General features: G+C 37.2%; 1 protein-coding gene and 1 long non-coding RNA gene across 3 annotated transcripts in view; one reads left to right on the top strand and one right to left on the bottom strand.

Moving 5' to 3' along the window:
- THSD4 (thrombospondin type 1 domain containing 4) overlaps positions 1–16,774 on the bottom strand; it is a 301,012-nt gene that overhangs the window by 122,071 nt on the left and 162,167 nt on the right. The window contains exon 1 of one of the 2 annotated variants that reach the window (XM_068410185.1): positions 10,024–10,251. The exons of the other annotated variant lie outside the window; for it this stretch is intronic. Within the exon in view, the coding sequence (XP_068266286.1) occupies positions 10,024–10,095 (72 nt within the window). The 5' untranslated portion in view covers positions 10,096–10,251. Of the gene's footprint in view, positions 1–10,023; positions 10,252–16,774 lie in introns of those variants that run through there. 2 annotated transcript variants of the gene reach the window in all.
- On the top strand, positions 10,095–15,211 carry LOC137668565 (uncharacterized). Its single transcript, XR_011048954.1, has 3 exons — positions 10,095–10,280; positions 11,492–11,569; positions 13,389–15,211. It is a non-coding gene; the product is annotated as an uncharacterized lncRNA (long non-coding RNA).

Raw genomic sequence — 16,774 nt, 5'->3', positions numbered from 1 at the left:
ACAAAGAAGAAACCAGAACTGCACTTGACAGATTCCTGGCCTGATTCTCACTGAGACTAATGATCCTTTAAAGCCTCTTCGTATTGAGACAGTTATGTGACGAGAAGTTAGCATGCCTAAAAATAAGACTACTAATCTTTCTAATTTCTTGTGAATAAGTTATTACGATTGTTTACTTCTATTTGAACTGTAAGTATGGTTTTACTGAGTTATTTACCATTTTTTGTGTTAGAAACTGATTTCTACCATTACAAATAAAGCATCATGACATTAGTTGTCACTCCTAGTATTTCTCACTCTCATCTAACAAGTAGAAGTGGTGGTCATGCAGAAAGAAAAGGCAGGACACAACTCAGTCTCTGCTGACTTGGTCTTACCAGAGATACCCCAATAGCCGCACTATGACAGCTGGATGCATTAGGTATTTTCTTACTTCTGATAGTGGAGTTGCTTATCATTTTGCTTTGCTTTAGCCTTGTTAATTTCCTGGACCATAATAAAACACCTGAAGAAATATGTCTGCTTATTATGTTGATGATTCTTAATTACCGGTTTCTTTGGTAATGCATTGTTCTTCCGAGCACCAGCTTATCACCAATAACTGAGCATCTCACAGAATCACAGAATCAACTAGGTTGGAAGAGACCTCTGGGATCATCGAGTCCAACCTTTGACCTAACACCACTGTGTCAGCTAGACCATGGCACTAAGTGCCACATCTAGTCTTTTCTTAAACACCTCCAGGGATAGTGACTCCACCACTTCCCTGGGCAGCCCATTCCAATGCCTAATAACCCTTGTAATACATTACAGGCATTTGGTGCATGCCCTGTCAGGTAGCCTGAGGATAACATTGAATAGTTAACCTTGAAATACTAGACAATCACTTGAGTATCTGAAAATTTCAAAAGGATGAGATGCAGCCACAGAGAAAACGATATTGTCATCATCCTGTGTCATGAGCAGGGTATGCGTTTGCTATCCTTAATGGCGTGGGGCTACAATGCCCCTATCACTTACCCTCTTCCAGTTCCTCCGCAGTACCAAGAAGATCTTTGTCTGATATATAAGCAAATAGTTAACAAAACTGTCTTCAGCTCAATAGACTGGCTCAAACAACATAATTCCACCATTTCAGCAAAGAATTTTCCATTTAATGAGGAAGAAAGAAAGGTAATTTATATAGTTATTCTGTGTCCTTGTGCTTCTCTAGAGGATATTGGCTCATAGCTAACATCAAAACAGTTGGTGCCCCTGGCTAGAATACTTCACTATCACCTGCTCATTCGAGCACTAAATAAATCTCAGTTTTCAAGTACTTACAAGCAAGAGTCCAGCACGTGTTTCAAATGCTCGATTCATGTACAGATGTTAATATACCCTCCATACACTGAACGTTATCAAATGTGTTTTTGTTGTCTCTGCAGCAGTTACTTAAAACTTGTTTCAAAAGTATCCTGAAATTATTACATTAAGAGAAAGAAGAGATCTTTCCTTAGAGGGGGTCATCTCTTATGGTAAGTCTATTAACTCTTTGGGATTAAAATGCAGCATTTCCACATGTTTTTACCATTGCTTCTACAATTTCAACTTCCAAGGAGCAAGAAGGCAATCTTGTATTAAAATACCAAGCTTTCTACTGCTATGTTACCCTTAACCCATGATGACTTACATATTAGTTGGTATCTTGTCAAAAAACAGTTCTAAAAAACCTTTTAAATTTTCGATGAAAGAAGTGGTTTCCAATCGACATATTTTAACAACAAAAGGGTTTTTTCCTTCAAGTCAAAAATGTTAAAGGATTTATTCCCACCACCACGACATTTTTGGAAGAAATCTCATGAAAAATGGAAGCAAACATTATGCTACAGTCAAAAGGCAGTTATGGTTGGAAGGATTATTTTATTGACTCCTAATTCACCTCACTCTCCTGTGTCTGCCAAATAGGTGGGAGTGGAAATTTGTCAAAAACTTCTGTCTCCTGATAAAACCTTCCTCACAACCCACACGCTGAGAAAATAATACTTGTAACCCATGAAGAAACAGATCGGCAGCTTCAGGCAATCACATACACAGGCAAACCTTTAATTTAATACTCTCTCATGCTCCACTTTCATGTATCTCATTTAGAAGCGGTCTTTAAAGAGAAGCAACGTAGCTGCTCTCAGTGATATAATTGCTGTGTTGGTGCCTTTGGGTGCTTAAACACACCAGCGGATGATGTTTGATCCCTGTTGCTGTCCTTTTAGCAGTGATGAATAGTAAGTGATATGGAAGGAACAATCAAGCAAGCTACAGATCAAGTAAGGATAGGGATATGCGTCACACACACCGGTCCCCTTCTATCCACTGTCTTTCAACCATGAAGTGAAAATTTGCTTTACGTTCCTGACCACTGCATAATTCCCTCCAACTCTTGACTCACAGGCTCTGAGCCACAGCTCAGTGAGCACTGCTAGTGATCCATCTATAGCAGTGTATCTGCAGGAAAGCCTGTAGCAATATTGCAGTCTTGACTTTAACAGCAGGGCATTCGTTTAGTTACTGAGCACAGCCTCTTTTGTGTGCCAGGTCTCATTCCCAGAATGGCCCTGGTGGCAAGAGGCTGGGTAATTCTATCAATCAACCAGTTGCCTTAAAATGTGTCCATCATCCACATGCAGAACGTAACAGTGCTGTACACAAAATGAAAGATAAGCTCAGACACTGGGGGGGGGGGGGAGCAGGGGGGGCCGGGGAGGGGAAAGAAAGTGTTTTAAGAAGTGCTATTACTTAAAGGCAACCACCAGGAGTTTACAAGAACTTCCATTCTTTTAATTAAACATTTTATGAGTCTTGGAACACATTCCTGTGCCCCATTACACATCAGAGCACTTACTTAAAAAAATTTCAGAGCCTTATAATATTACCGTAAAGAGATAGGAAAACCAAAGAGGTCTTCTTTAGAAGAAAGACCTATTTACTCAGAGTGTTATGATTTAAAAACAATTACAGGACTTATTTTACTTACTGGATTTTTTTCCCCTTTTCTGTTGTTTGTGAATACCTTTCAATACATCCTAATATAAACTACCTGCCTCTGAAATTCATTGCTCCATTTATATGCTGAGCATATTTCAAACAAATATTAAAATTCTAAGAAATTCAAGATAAACTCGCTGTGTCAGAAGAAAAAACATTTACATTACAGTGATAAAAATACATTAATTAGCGTTCAATTTTAAGTGAATTATTACTTCAAAAAGCAGAGATCAAAAATGAAGAAAGTAAACCAAGAGAACTGATACAGATAATGAAATACAATAAAGTATTTTGTGAACTGTTAGTTTCTAGGTAAAATAGTATTTCCAGGTGTAAAATTCATGGTAAATTCTTTAAAGTATATGTCTATCTAATAAGTAATCCAACAAGTTTCTAGGATAACTTTCCAGAAAATGGTCTATGAACCATGTCTAAGAAATAAATTAGCTCATCCATCACACATAACCATTTATTTGGTAATGACTTAATGAATTTAGCTTAACTATGGTAGGACTGAGCATGATGCTGTAATTACTGTGGGAATTACTGTAGCCCTCAATCTGTCTTTTAGCTGTTTATAGCATGGAACAAGAAGCTCAGCACAGCCTGAACCAGAGCCCAAAGTCAAAAGGTTTTGGATCTAGGCCTATGATCTGAGAGTTATTAATGAAGTATCCTTACAGACTTCTGCCAGTACACACCACTCTGCTAATATTTCAGTCCTGTCTTTCCCACAAGAATAGGCAGGGGTATGCAGTATAGGAAGAACTAAAAACCCTATAGAAATCTTGAGAAGAAAATTGGAAGAACATCTATTCTGCCTAATCACAAAGGGTGAAAGAACATATTTTGAGTCATTTTGCTAGAGTGTAATTAACATGAAACTGAACATCCTACTGCACTAAGTTTACATCAAAGTTTTTAAAGCAAAATAGGGTTGTGTTACTAATACTGCAGTTGAGACAGACAAAGCCAGGAAGAGTGAGGCAAGAATGCCAGAGGTCGAATAAACCTGTTCTGTAGTACTTACAGCAACAGCAATACAGAGCATATTCTTGTAATTTGGCCACGTCTGTGGATATTTACTTGACAGGATTATTTTTCAACTATGGCATGTTTCACTTTCAGATGTTCTACTGGTGATGTCAGCAATTACTGCCATATGTAAATTACCATCTGTTTTTTCTAACTCAGAATAGGGTAATTTAAAAGTAAATCCAAATAACTTTCTTTTATGTATGCTAAATAAATAAATTGTTCAATCTCTCCTTAGTTACCAGTCCACAAAGGCTCTCAAACATTCTCATGCTTCATAAACAGAAGGGTTAAAGGGTGATTTTTTATGGGAAAATATAGTCAAGGTGACATATCAACTTCTCAGGAGAATCAGTGGAAGCCCTAATAACCTTGGCTTGCAGATGGGAATACTCAGGTACAGAGATGAGAAATTGTTTTTGTCAGTATGTCAGTGGGAGAAATTATGTTTTCTTATACGCTGGCCCAATGAAAGTCAGAGATAGAAATGCTTGTAGAAATGGTCATATCATGTGCTCCCTGCCTAAAACTGAGGAAGCTGTATCAGTAACTGTAGCCTGGTGACTGAGCAGACATAGGTTAACTAGTTCATTTCTCGGCCATACAGAGTTTCTTTGAGACAGTGCTAGGTTACAAAACCATTAAGGTGCTGGAAAGGCTGGTTTGTCAAGCATCCCTAAAAGTTGTTCTTCTTGACAACTGTTTTGAGTTCCTGAATGACATTTTACCTCGATGGCCCAGGAATTTGTAAGTAAAAGCAGTGTAACAGCACTCCCCTACCTCACAGGACCATCATAAGGATAAGAAAATTGAAGACAACAAAATCCACAGATACAACGGTAATTAAGGCCACGACAATATGGCTGGTAATGTAAAGCTGAATGCAATAAATGAGGATCATTAACAGTCATGTAGTGTAAGCATTGCCATGTTCACTCTCCACACTGTCCTTCCACAGAAATGTACTGAAATTTCATTAGCCTACTCTTGCGTGACCTGTTGATTAGCTGTCTGCTGATGCCTCTTCACAAGTACACACCATTTGCTGCACATGCATCAGGTTTGGCCATATAACACCAGAAGATTCCACTGAGTAAGGTCAGAAATCTTACTCCAACAAGTCAGAAGAGAGTTCTTCCTTGACAAGAAAAAAGTCAGTCAAGAAACAGTGTCAAAAGGGCCATGACCTCAAGTTGTTTGTTGGGGTTTTTTTCCCTCTTGCTTAAGCAGTCTATTTCTGAGATCAGCAAGGGAAAGCTCCATTTATATTGTACCACATGGAAATAAGTCACAATGCTGGGATGAGCTGTCTGCCCCAGCTAACCTCAGAAACTGATTGGGCAGGCAGGAAAGAATTCTACACATACCCTGAAGATGTTTTTTAAAACGCTTTGTTAAGGTTTTTCTTCCACAGCCCAGTAAAGCACAAAATTAATTCTGTAGATATATATGCATACATATATGCACACACACAAAGTTTTAGAAGCAAAATCACAACTTCAAGCTTACAATAAGGATCACAGGTCTTTAACAAGGTAGGAAAGAGAATAATTAGGAATGGAAGAAATGGTTCAGGTCTAATAGAAACTCTCTTTAGTCTCTTCCGAAACCAAAACAATCTATCTAGTTTTAGGCATGAATGAAATCAGTCTACCTACAAAGATAATGTTAGAAGTATTCATTTTCATGTAACTTATTCCTATATTTCCTTTTGGCCAGAAAGGGAACCTTGTCTCTGTGTGCAAAGCGTGTATAGTTTGGATTAACGTCTGAACCAGATCTTCTAAAGTCTGTAATTAATTCCTTTGCCCGTTTTTCACTCAAATACGCTTTGGACCTGTAAGTGTTCTAAAGTTTCTTGCAATGGGTTGCATTTGTGTAGTGGGGATTGTGACACCCGAACCTATTCAGAACTGAATGTTCTTTTGAAATGTTGCTAAGTTCTCTTTGCTTCTCTGGCTCCTGTGGACAAGTTACATACTGCTTAGAGGACAGCCACTATGAAAGTAGAAATGAATGGGAGCTCTTGACAATTGAGTCCTCTGCCTTTCTGTGTGTTTATTCCTGGTCTTGCAGCTTGGGACACTGTAAAACAATTGTTCTAAGTATCAACCCATAAGCCACTGATCAGAACCAGCAGATTCTGTAGCATACAAAGATTCAGACTCAAAAGTTGCTCAGACTCCCTTATGCATTTTAGCAGGTAGAACACAATGTTTTCACCCTCTTTATGCCCAGATTCCAAGGGGAAGCATTTCACACCTGTGATTAAATAAACACAGCATCTATAATAAAAAACATATTAAAACAACCTTTGAGGACATTGTTTAGTATCTTCTATGCTTCATGTTAACTGTTTTATGAAGAAAGCTAAACAGTATCTACTATTCAGATATTTTTTAAGCTAAATAGTATCCATATATTTAAATCAAAATTTTGCTTCTATAAACAACTTTATTTATTAAGTGTAGCCAAACATCCTGTTATCTGAACAAATACTATTGAAGAACTGAAAATAATTAGGTTTAAATCTTACAGTTCCTATTCAAACTTAAACCTGTTCAAAGTTCTGTGTTATCATATATCATGTATTTTTATGATTAGTCAGATTATGATTACTTGCCACATTAAGATACAGCTCAAATCAACATGTAAGTTACATGTGAGGCTTAGTTCCCCTTGTCCACACATTTTGTCAGCGAGACTGAACTTCCTTAATGCTAACAGAAAACAATACAAACAAAATTCAAAATTGTACGATTTGATTTTGCTTTTTTGCTGAGGAGGCCAGGCTGGTGTCTTCAGTACATTTGCATAGCTTCACTGACACCTGTACCGATTCAAGTAGTACTGATAATGCTGATTCACGGCCAACGTGTACAGGACTAAAGAAGCTACTACAATGGGAGGAGAATTCAGCTGAAATAACTAAAATCTCAACGAAGGTGAAATTAGCTTCTCAAAATACAAATATCTATCAAGCATACTGAGAAAACAATATTTAAAAGGCTATCTGCTTGACAACGAGTGAAGAATAATGATATGCTTAGGAAGACCTGAAAATATGGGGACAGGCTATTCCTCAGGAAGACTCTCTAGGTGCTCAAAGATTTCTCAAGCCCAGTGCATCTAGTGAAACCAATGATTTTCATGCTAAGATGATTCCAAACCACCAGATTAGAAGTGGGAAGGCAGAAACCTTGATTAAGTATTATTTTGAAATTCAGAGTCCAGGCCTCATGCATTCTGCATAGTATCTCGTAAGTTTACCCTGCTTCATCTTTACTTTATAATTCCCCATTACACAGGTTTCCCATCTGATGCCAACGTAGCCTTAGCTCTTCCTCAGTCACAGAAGATAGCAGTACGGTCTGTTGACGAGGACAACTGCTCCTGGACACCCCAGAGAAAAGGAAGTTGAACTTTGACCCTCTAGCAAGGCTGATCCTGGAAGGAGGTACTAGCTAGAGCTTCCAGCTATGGATGAAGAGTCATGCTCATTTCCTAAGAAGCACACAGAAAAAAATTTTGGTCTTGGCCGCTGCAAATGTGGTGTAAGCGGCAAAGCTATACAACCTTATTTCCCTCCTGAATGGAAAAGTGATGCAATGCAGTTTCACTAACTTCATGCCAAGTCATTCCTTAATTCAACAACAAATGAAAAGCAGAACATAATTATACACACATAAGAACAAGCGTTAGGGGTTCCTTAGGAATTATAAGGGTACAAAGGTAACAGTTGGATTTTTGTAATTTTCTGTTTCTTGAATGGTCAAAGTTCTGCAGCATTAAAATACAGAAAGAGCAAGCTGGCAAGAAAAGCAACTTCCCATTGACTTCATAATCTATCACAAACTGACACGTTTATGAGCAGAACTTTTAAAAATACCTACCTATAAATCAATTAAAATATTCAGAGAAGTAAACAGAACAGTTCAAAGGAGCACAAAACTACAATACAGGTTCCTTTTAAAAACGGCTCCTCACTTATTTTCCCTGCCTTCAATTCACTGTCTGTCCACCACGGGAAAAATCTTAACTGAAAAATTTCCTAAAGAAATAAGATTAATGTAGCCAAGGTTCTGCAGCTGAAGCAGGGAAATGCACAAGATTATCGGGTGGTTTCTTACAGTACAGGACAAAGAATTACTATATTAATAATAGTAGACACAGTATATTTTTTATTATATAATTTTCAAAATTAGCCATATGAACATAATAAAGGAGAAAATTTCTCACTACCTACTAAAACCTACAACCTAAGATTCATTGATAAAGTAACAGGCCATTTTTCATATTCTGTCTGCTGTATTAGCTGAAAAACTAAGAACAACAGTACAGTTTAAAGCACTTGGCATATGGATCACAGTGCTAAAACATTCCACATTGCACTTTTACTGCAGAAATTCATTTCCAGGTAAGAACACAGCATTGCTTTTATTTTACTTGCTAACGAGGATAATTGGCAGGCAACACTGCTGCTGCTCTAGATTTGTTCTTTATATGGATCTCTGAAGACCACATGTGCATGCAGTGGTGGCAGAAATATTTTCCATATGAGCTACCACACATTTTAAGGTCCTTCGGTCTGGACAAGGTGAGTCCATCTATCATTTTCTGTGCTTAGTAACAATCCACCAGGAAGTTAAAAACTTCAGTGACAACTAGAGGGCAATGATCAGCTTCCAGTTGCTCTGATCATCAATACATCTAAATTCCCTGAGCCTCTGCTGAAAACTTTTCCCTGCTTTAATTAGATTAAAGGTAGCACAAGATTTCATTAAAAGACATTTTCTTGAATCAAAACCGTTACAACTTCCCTATTTAAAACACTCTGAAAGCAAAATACAGTTTATATTTAGACATATGAGCTACAGAGAGTGTCAAGCACACAGCTGGGTGCTTTTCCCAGTTCACTTCCACTTTCTTTTACTAGGGAAAGTAATTGCTCTGGACTTTATTAGGCTACTACAAACTTATGACAGGGCTAGCAAAAGACAAAGCCCTAAAGCAGAATCACTGTTTTCAGAAGATTTACTTAAGGAAGGCATATTATGGAACAAAACTACCCAATGATTCCTTTAAAATGCATAACTATACATCACATTCCAGTTAGAGCAAGGAAAAATGAGTATCAAATGTGTTTTCTGCTAGTAACTTCATTAGATGGGATATTTTGTATCTAATAGCACTACACTTGATGAATTATTTCCTAAATGACAAAAGAGTAGCTGAAATTTTCTACTTTTGTATGAAATAAGAACTTGATGAAAAACTGTTCTGATGAGAACAAAAATCTGGAAAAGTGCTCTTCATAAATCAAGCAGCAACTTTTTAGAGTATAGCAAGAGCTGTTCTATTCCATTACTTAAGACTTCTCATATTAAGAATGCATAAAGTCCCTCTTTAATGATATGACATATATTTTTAAAAAATAAAGTTTTCTGCCCTGCCACACACTAAACATTACATATATTTGCACAAAAAGAATGTTATTAAAGTAAGGGAGCCTGGAGTTTTTACATGCTTGCATCCCCAAAATATATCCTTTGTAAAAACTTTCTCAGTCATGCACTTTTTTTTTGTAGAAAATCTGAACAGAACACTACCATCTACTGCTGCAGAGGGTATCGTATTTCTCTGTATGTTAGTAAAGAAAAATTCACAAGTTAGTCATGTCTCACATAAAGCATATTGTATATCAAATCGAAAGAAGCTTTCAAACTACTCTCCCTTAGTACCTACAGGCTTTTGCAAAAAAACCCAACAAACAAACAAAAACCCCCAAAACAAAACAAACTCCAAAAACTAAACCAAAACAAAACAATAGCTGTTTACACATGAAGCAAACAATGCAATTCTAAAATGTCTAACAACATAAAAATCATTCACAATCTGTCTTAACAACTAAGAAGGAAATACAACTCTGACAAGACTATTTTCGACAAGACATTATACTTTGCTTACCTCACCCCCAGGTCTTGCTAACACTGCTGTTTGAAAGCAGAGCAACGTTAGTATCAGGTAGCTGACAAACATTATTACCCAAAGTTAGAGCTACCCTGGAGGAGAAAACCCTCTGCCAAGTACTAACAGCTAGCAGATGCACTTGTGTCTCAGCCCTTAGCTCTTCTAGGTACGACTCTTTCTCCCTCTCCCCCTTTCTATCGCACTCACTGTACGACCAGGAGCTTTGCTCTCAGCCACTGCTCTGAAGACAACTGGTAAGTTGATCTCTTCATGTAATGACTTCTCCCTGCTGGGGGAGGGGGCTCAGCCAGCAATGAGCTGGGGGGCTGTAGTTAGTATAAAGCAAAGAAGGGGAGGGACAGAAATGGTCACTGCCAAGTTATGCATCTGCTGTGATTCATGGAACAAGCTAAACGGTAACCTTTAATGCACGAGGAGGTTTGGCAATGTGTTATTGACTTAGGCAGGCATGATTGGAGAAACAGGCTAAAGCAGCTTGCAAAAGATGCCTGTTGATGGTTAGACGGCATGTGCTACTTAAAGGTACAGCACCTCCTTTTATTGAAGAAGTTTATAATAAATAAATCATAAATTAAAATCTAATCAGGAAGCAGCCTATGGTTTTACAGGCAGCCCTACAACAGCATAATCCTGCAACCTGAATGGCCTGATCCTGCCAGGACTTCGGTCAGAATCTTCTGGCTCTCACTCCTGGCCCCCAGGGAACCCAAGTGTCCATTCGCTCTCAAGAATGGCACAACTGCTTCCTGAAATGGATTGCTATCTTCTAGGATAATCCTGGAGTGGGATAGGGATGTAATCTCTTTCTTTTTCATATTATAGCTGAATAAAAGAAATTTTGATTTATAACAGTCCAACCCATCAAATAACCTGCTTTGACTAAGCAAGCAGAAGTGCAAGCCTTTGAAAACAAAATCTTTTCTTTTAGAACACGAGTAAGACCTATTTTCAAGTAAAGAATTAAGCAGTATTGAAAGCCTGAAACAAAGCTGAATTATTACATCTCGCAAGAAGACCACTGAGTGCTTGTCCCAAAAATTAGTAAAATTGCAAACAGAGCTATAAAAGTTGGAGGGCTTCCCTTTAGTTGAGTATGTATGATTATAATCTCTACGCAGTAGACATTTTCGTATGGTAAACTAGGCAACATAAAAATACAGAATATAAAAGAAGTTTTCAACCCCAATGATCTATCACATTCAACAACAGGAGAGAACAACTGTTTTATAACATATACGGGATGCTCCAGTCCTGTATTCCCTTTCCTCCCCTTTCTGATTTTACTTTTTAACTTCTTCTAACTTTACTGTTGCCTATTTAAGTATTTTATCATGGGAATGAGAGATCTTATGTCTTTCTTAAAGTTCCAACTCCTGAAGTCAAGAAATCACACTATATTCTCATCTTTCATGTAAATACATATTTCTTATCCTTATGGTTGCAGGGGAAATCTCAAAAATATGACCGAAGAATAACCTGGTCTCGTACATCAGACACTAAACCACATGAACTCAGAATACAGGTACTTTAAAATATCTCAAGATTTTAGAAGGTAGGAAGTAAAAATTTTGGTGAAATTGAGAAGCATACCATTACTATGTATTAGGGTTTTTTTTAATTGGGTAATCTTTGTATACACAGCTGAGTATGTTAGACTCCTCACCCTATTTTTAAACTAGCTTTACCAACCATTCTTCTCCTCTGCTGTGAGAGATGAAAGATACAAATATCTTCCCTCTTTTTTTTAATATTAAAACAAATCATAACAACAGGACACTTTTCTGTATTAGAGAGCTTTCAGAATTGTAATCAAATACAGTCAAACTCCTAAACCAGTATAGAAAATTAGCATTCTCACTACTGCTAAAAGTCCAAATTCTGCTGTATTTGAATTTGTATATCTGGTTCTCCAGCATAGTAAAATCTGATCCGTATTAACTGGACATCATTGTCACTGCACCTCTTCCCTCTCAGGCCTTTCCTTTTACAGACTACTACTATTGTCCATAAAGAGTACTCTCTCTTCTCCTGCCTAACTGGACTCACAATGCAGTGTCTCTTCTACATCTACAGAAAAACCTGTCCTCCTTAGCCTCTCAGATCAGCAGACCACCTTTCACAGGTCAAGCTTTTTTTTTTTCCCTGTGTCGTTACACAGCCTTGCAGTGCCACGGTTCTGGCAGCATTACTGCCTATACCTGCTAGCACTGTGTTCAGTGAGGGCATGCCAGGTAGAAAGCAATGCCACCAAGGAGTAGGGGTCTCAATGGCAGAAGAGTCCCCTTCAGCTGACTCCCCTCAAGGGAACAGTACAAGCTTAAGGAGATGTAAAAAGCCAGAGTGAGAGTTTCAGTATGGAGCTCATGAGTGGCTCTTCCAAATGATCTGAATGATCACAGGCAGCCGGCCACAGAGTTGTAAGAAAGGTGCCTGACAGCCAAACCTGCAGTTTTTGAAAACTTGACGCTATAACCTTAATGGTACTTTCTGACAAAATTAATCCAGAACTCTCTACTACTATGTTGATCTCACAAATACAACACCTCCCTTCAAGACCTAAATGAAAGAAGCATTTTCCCCCTTTTTAAGGCAAGCTGAAGGTTTGCAGATTACACCATTGTGCTGACAGCTAAATGTAGAGCTGCTATTACAGGCACTTTGTACACTGGTTGCCTATGGCAAAGTCTCTGGACTAAAAATGTAAAGCCAAATAAACTTAAGGAAATTTTCCATCAAAACCCTGTCAGGAAGCCAACCTGTCCTTCCATATTTTTTTGAAATGTCTAGATGTACCACAAAAGGAAAAAGGATAGTGAGCAAACTGCCAACTAAACCAGAGTTCAAAACACTTCCAACATGAGAGCTCCAACTATGATACTTAAAACTACAGTTTCAGTGCTTGAAAAAGTTTAAAAAGAATACACCATTTCAGATGTTGCAGCGTGTAAAAAAAATCCTATAACGAAAGTTGCTTCATGCAGATTGACTGCTGTTTCCATAAAACAAAGCTTTGCCTTTTTCTATAGTTCTTCATAAAGTGAACTAATTTTTGTGAATAAATATATAGCATAGGCACAAAATTGCCAATCCTCTTTTTTTAATGGCAGGTAGAAACCCAAAATTAAAAAATTAGGAGTATCTGTGATTTTAGTCTTCACTCTGCTGATCATTCCAGAAAGCAGTACATCCTCTGTAACCAACAAAAAACCTTATCAAAGTCTAACTGAATGTTATTAGGATGAGTTTCTGAGCACAGAAAACTGTACTACATTCCCATTTAATAAGTCATATAACTAATACTTTCCATATGCTTTTAATTTTTCCTCTACAAAAACATACAGGCAGAAATCCCTGAAATTCAGAAGCTACTGTTCTGTTCTCCACATTAAGACAAGAGATCTGTCCATACCTGCTGCTACGCTTCCAAGCTTTATCCAACTGAACTGGATGGAATTGTGCATGTTCACAACCACAGCCTTTCTTTGCAGCACAAAGTAACTTGAAACTTAACACTATGCCAAACTTGCACCGCTGCAAGCAAGATCAGAAGTTCTCTGTAAACCTCTACAATCACTACACTAGAGTTTACAAAACTATTGGTGTGATAGAAAAAAGATGACTGAAGAGCTATTTCAGATACAAAGTTCTGCAGTAGTAGATAGAGAAACTAAAATACCTTGCAATAGTAAAATGGAAGAAATGAAATATCTCTAATTTGAATACAAAAGAATCCTTGCTTTTACTTAGAAACATACATAGCAAAATAATACCGTAACTATGTTAGGTATATCATTTAAATAGAACATCTAAAATCTTTTTTTTTTTTTTTCAACTGAAAAAGACAGCAGAATCTTTTGAGGAAAATTCCTATCTCTTACTCTCAGAAATTAAAATACACAATAGATCTCTGGATAGTATAGTTCTCATTAAAAAAGTAATGACTTTCATCTGTGAACAAATAACTGTCAGTCTCAATGGGTTTGTAAATACCAATCAGTTTATGAAGTTTGCTTGCAAGCTACCTCCTGAGTCAATTGCACCTAAATCTCAAACAAGGACAAGTTTGTTAAACTTATCAAAAGCAAGCAATTTCTCTTCCAGGTCTCTCAGCCCTCCTATAACTCCACATGAAATCATGAACAGTACGCTCAGGTAAAATCCCTCACAGTTACATCTTTTTGCTAAAGGTCATTTGCTTAGAAAGTAGACCAAATTTCTAATATAAAAGTAAGAGAAAACATGAGTCAAAACATTTTAAAGACTTCATTTCTACTTCCTACAGCTTTAACATTTGTAGAGCTTAACTCTCAAACTCTTAAAGCAAGATAACCTGAAGTGTAACTACGTATTTGAGGCTGAATTACTTTAGAACAAGACAATGACGATTCCTGTGTGTTTCAAAGTATTAATACATACAAGTGAAAATCATCAGTCTAATTCACATTCTGTCACTACGGGTGCAACATTAATACTACTGAATTTGGGAGGAAACAGGGGGTTGACTGGAATGTCCACTGGTACTCAGCTGAAGCATGTAAACTGATGAACTATTTAAAAGGAAGATAAAAGCTGAAACAAGTCTGCTGCTACAGCATAATCCATAAGCCCTTTAACTGTTTCTTAAAACAAGTATTTAAAATAGCATTCTGTTAATTTGCTTTGGCCAGACACCATCTTCCTAGAATCACTAACAGGAAAAGCAAATTAAGTAGACATATTCTATTATTATTTAACAAAAGGTGGGGGGTTTTTTATTTCAATGTTCCACATAAAAATTTAACAGGGGAGAAAAAAGGCTGAATGTAATAGAAATTTAGTATAAATTACATGAGATGTTCATGAATAACAAAAGAAAAATCTAGTGAAAAATCTACTACGGTTTGATTTTATTTAATTGCTCATCTTCCCCAGTTAGTGATCTACAAGCTACTTACAAAAAAAAAGGAACAAAAGTTTAACAGATAATGTCTTATACACTTGACAGAATCATGTGTCAAGATGGCTGCCATATTTAAAGCTGTCAGATAGGCATTTCCTATAATTATCTCATTTAATTTTTTTCCAGGAAGCATTACCTTCTGAATTTATTATTCAGATATTTTAAAGTTAGAATAAATTACTGCTGTCCTTTACTTCACTCAAAAATTCTTCTATGAGTTTTCTTGATTTTAAAAAAATGTTTGTGTTTAATTAAACACTGGAAATAAAGAAGTCTCTTGCCACCCCATGTGTGTCTCTGAGCAGCCAGGGAATTTAGACTGCAGAAAGAATGTGTTTTCCTTGAAAATAAAACAGTGTACTGAGGAGGATGCATGCAGGAAAATGCTGCGCTCTGCCCGGCCTTCTTGGATTCAGGAAATACTGCAGCTCAACCACGAAGGGATTTCTTTAGCCCCATGGAGGCTTTTACATCCACTTAACTGGTTTCTGCATTTCACTGGCCAGACAAGGTGAAGAAAGAGAGCAAGAGATTCTCTCCTATACTCTCTCTTCTATAGATAAAGCATTTCTCCTTGCTATTGCAGTCCTTTTGAAAGAGGTATGCTCATACTCACACTGAATCTGAACTTCATCAGCATCTCTATCTCTTGTTGACCAAGAACAGATGAAATAACAATAGGCACAAGAAGGAACAAGAAGACTTTTATACATGCCATTAAACAAAACAAAACCCACACAGTTTGGGAAGGAAGTCAAAGTGTGAGCTATGTATTACAGCCTAAAGGTTAAGTATATGGAGCCCTATGAGAGCAAACCCCAGACACTATAAACACCTTGGAGGAAACAAGTCCCAGAACCTCACATGTATTTCAGTGCATCTCAGCATTTTGTCTTGGTTGAAGTTTTAACTCAATTTAAGTATTTCAGATACTAATGCTTTTCCAAGTTACTCCCAACATCTTAATTTGTACCCTTTTGCTCAGATTTTTATTAAGAAAGCAGCTGACTTCACGTAATTTCTTGTCCAAGGGAACCTTTAAGGGGATAGTTATGCCCATAAAAGAATTCCTTCCAAAACTGAAATATTGATTGGCAACCAGAATACACCGTTGCATGGGGCAGCATGTCTTCCACTGTTACATAACGAAGCAATGGATACTCTTATCTATGTGTACATCTAAGCATTTTTTGATCCCACTATACAGGTATGGAAAAGACAAAGGGATGTTGTGGAAAAAAGATCTTTAAAGAGTTTTTAATAAATTATTCCATACAGTCGCTTTGCATCCTTACTAATGCTTTTATCAGTGAACCGCTTTCCAACTTACCTTTTAATTCTATTCCTGCTTATTTCCCTTTCTAAACTGAACAGTCCTCATTTTTCCACTTGTTTCTCAACTAAAGTCACTCCAGGTTCTGGCTTTTCCTCTGTTTCTCAACTTTTTGTTTCTTTGTTTTGAGGAAATAGAGATCTGATCGGATCAGTTTAGAAAGTACACCATTAAAAAGGTATTCTTGCATCCTGTGGAAATGGCATTACAAAGTAAGTTTCAAATAGGCATTTGTATATAATTCAGTCAGCTCAGCTTCATCACTGCAAGTTTGTCAGTTACTTCAGTAATAACATGTTAGTCTTCATTATCATCTTCTTTTTCTCCTCTTACTACCATGGTACTGGCAGTGCATGGTGCTTTTAAACTGCACTCAAACCCTGAAAAGGAAATCTGAGTATTTCCTTCCTCTTCTGCCTATCTTAACTTCTTAAAGCTCGGACTTTTGATTACAA

This window comes from Nyctibius grandis, chromosome 11, assembly GCF_013368605.1.
Source record: "Nyctibius grandis isolate bNycGra1 chromosome 11, bNycGra1.pri, whole genome shotgun sequence".
Taxonomy (NCBI): Eukaryota; Metazoa; Chordata; class Aves; order Nyctibiiformes; family Nyctibiidae; genus Nyctibius; species Nyctibius grandis.
Note: the sequence above shows the minus strand (reverse complement) of the source record. Positions and strands in the feature narration are given on the sequence as shown.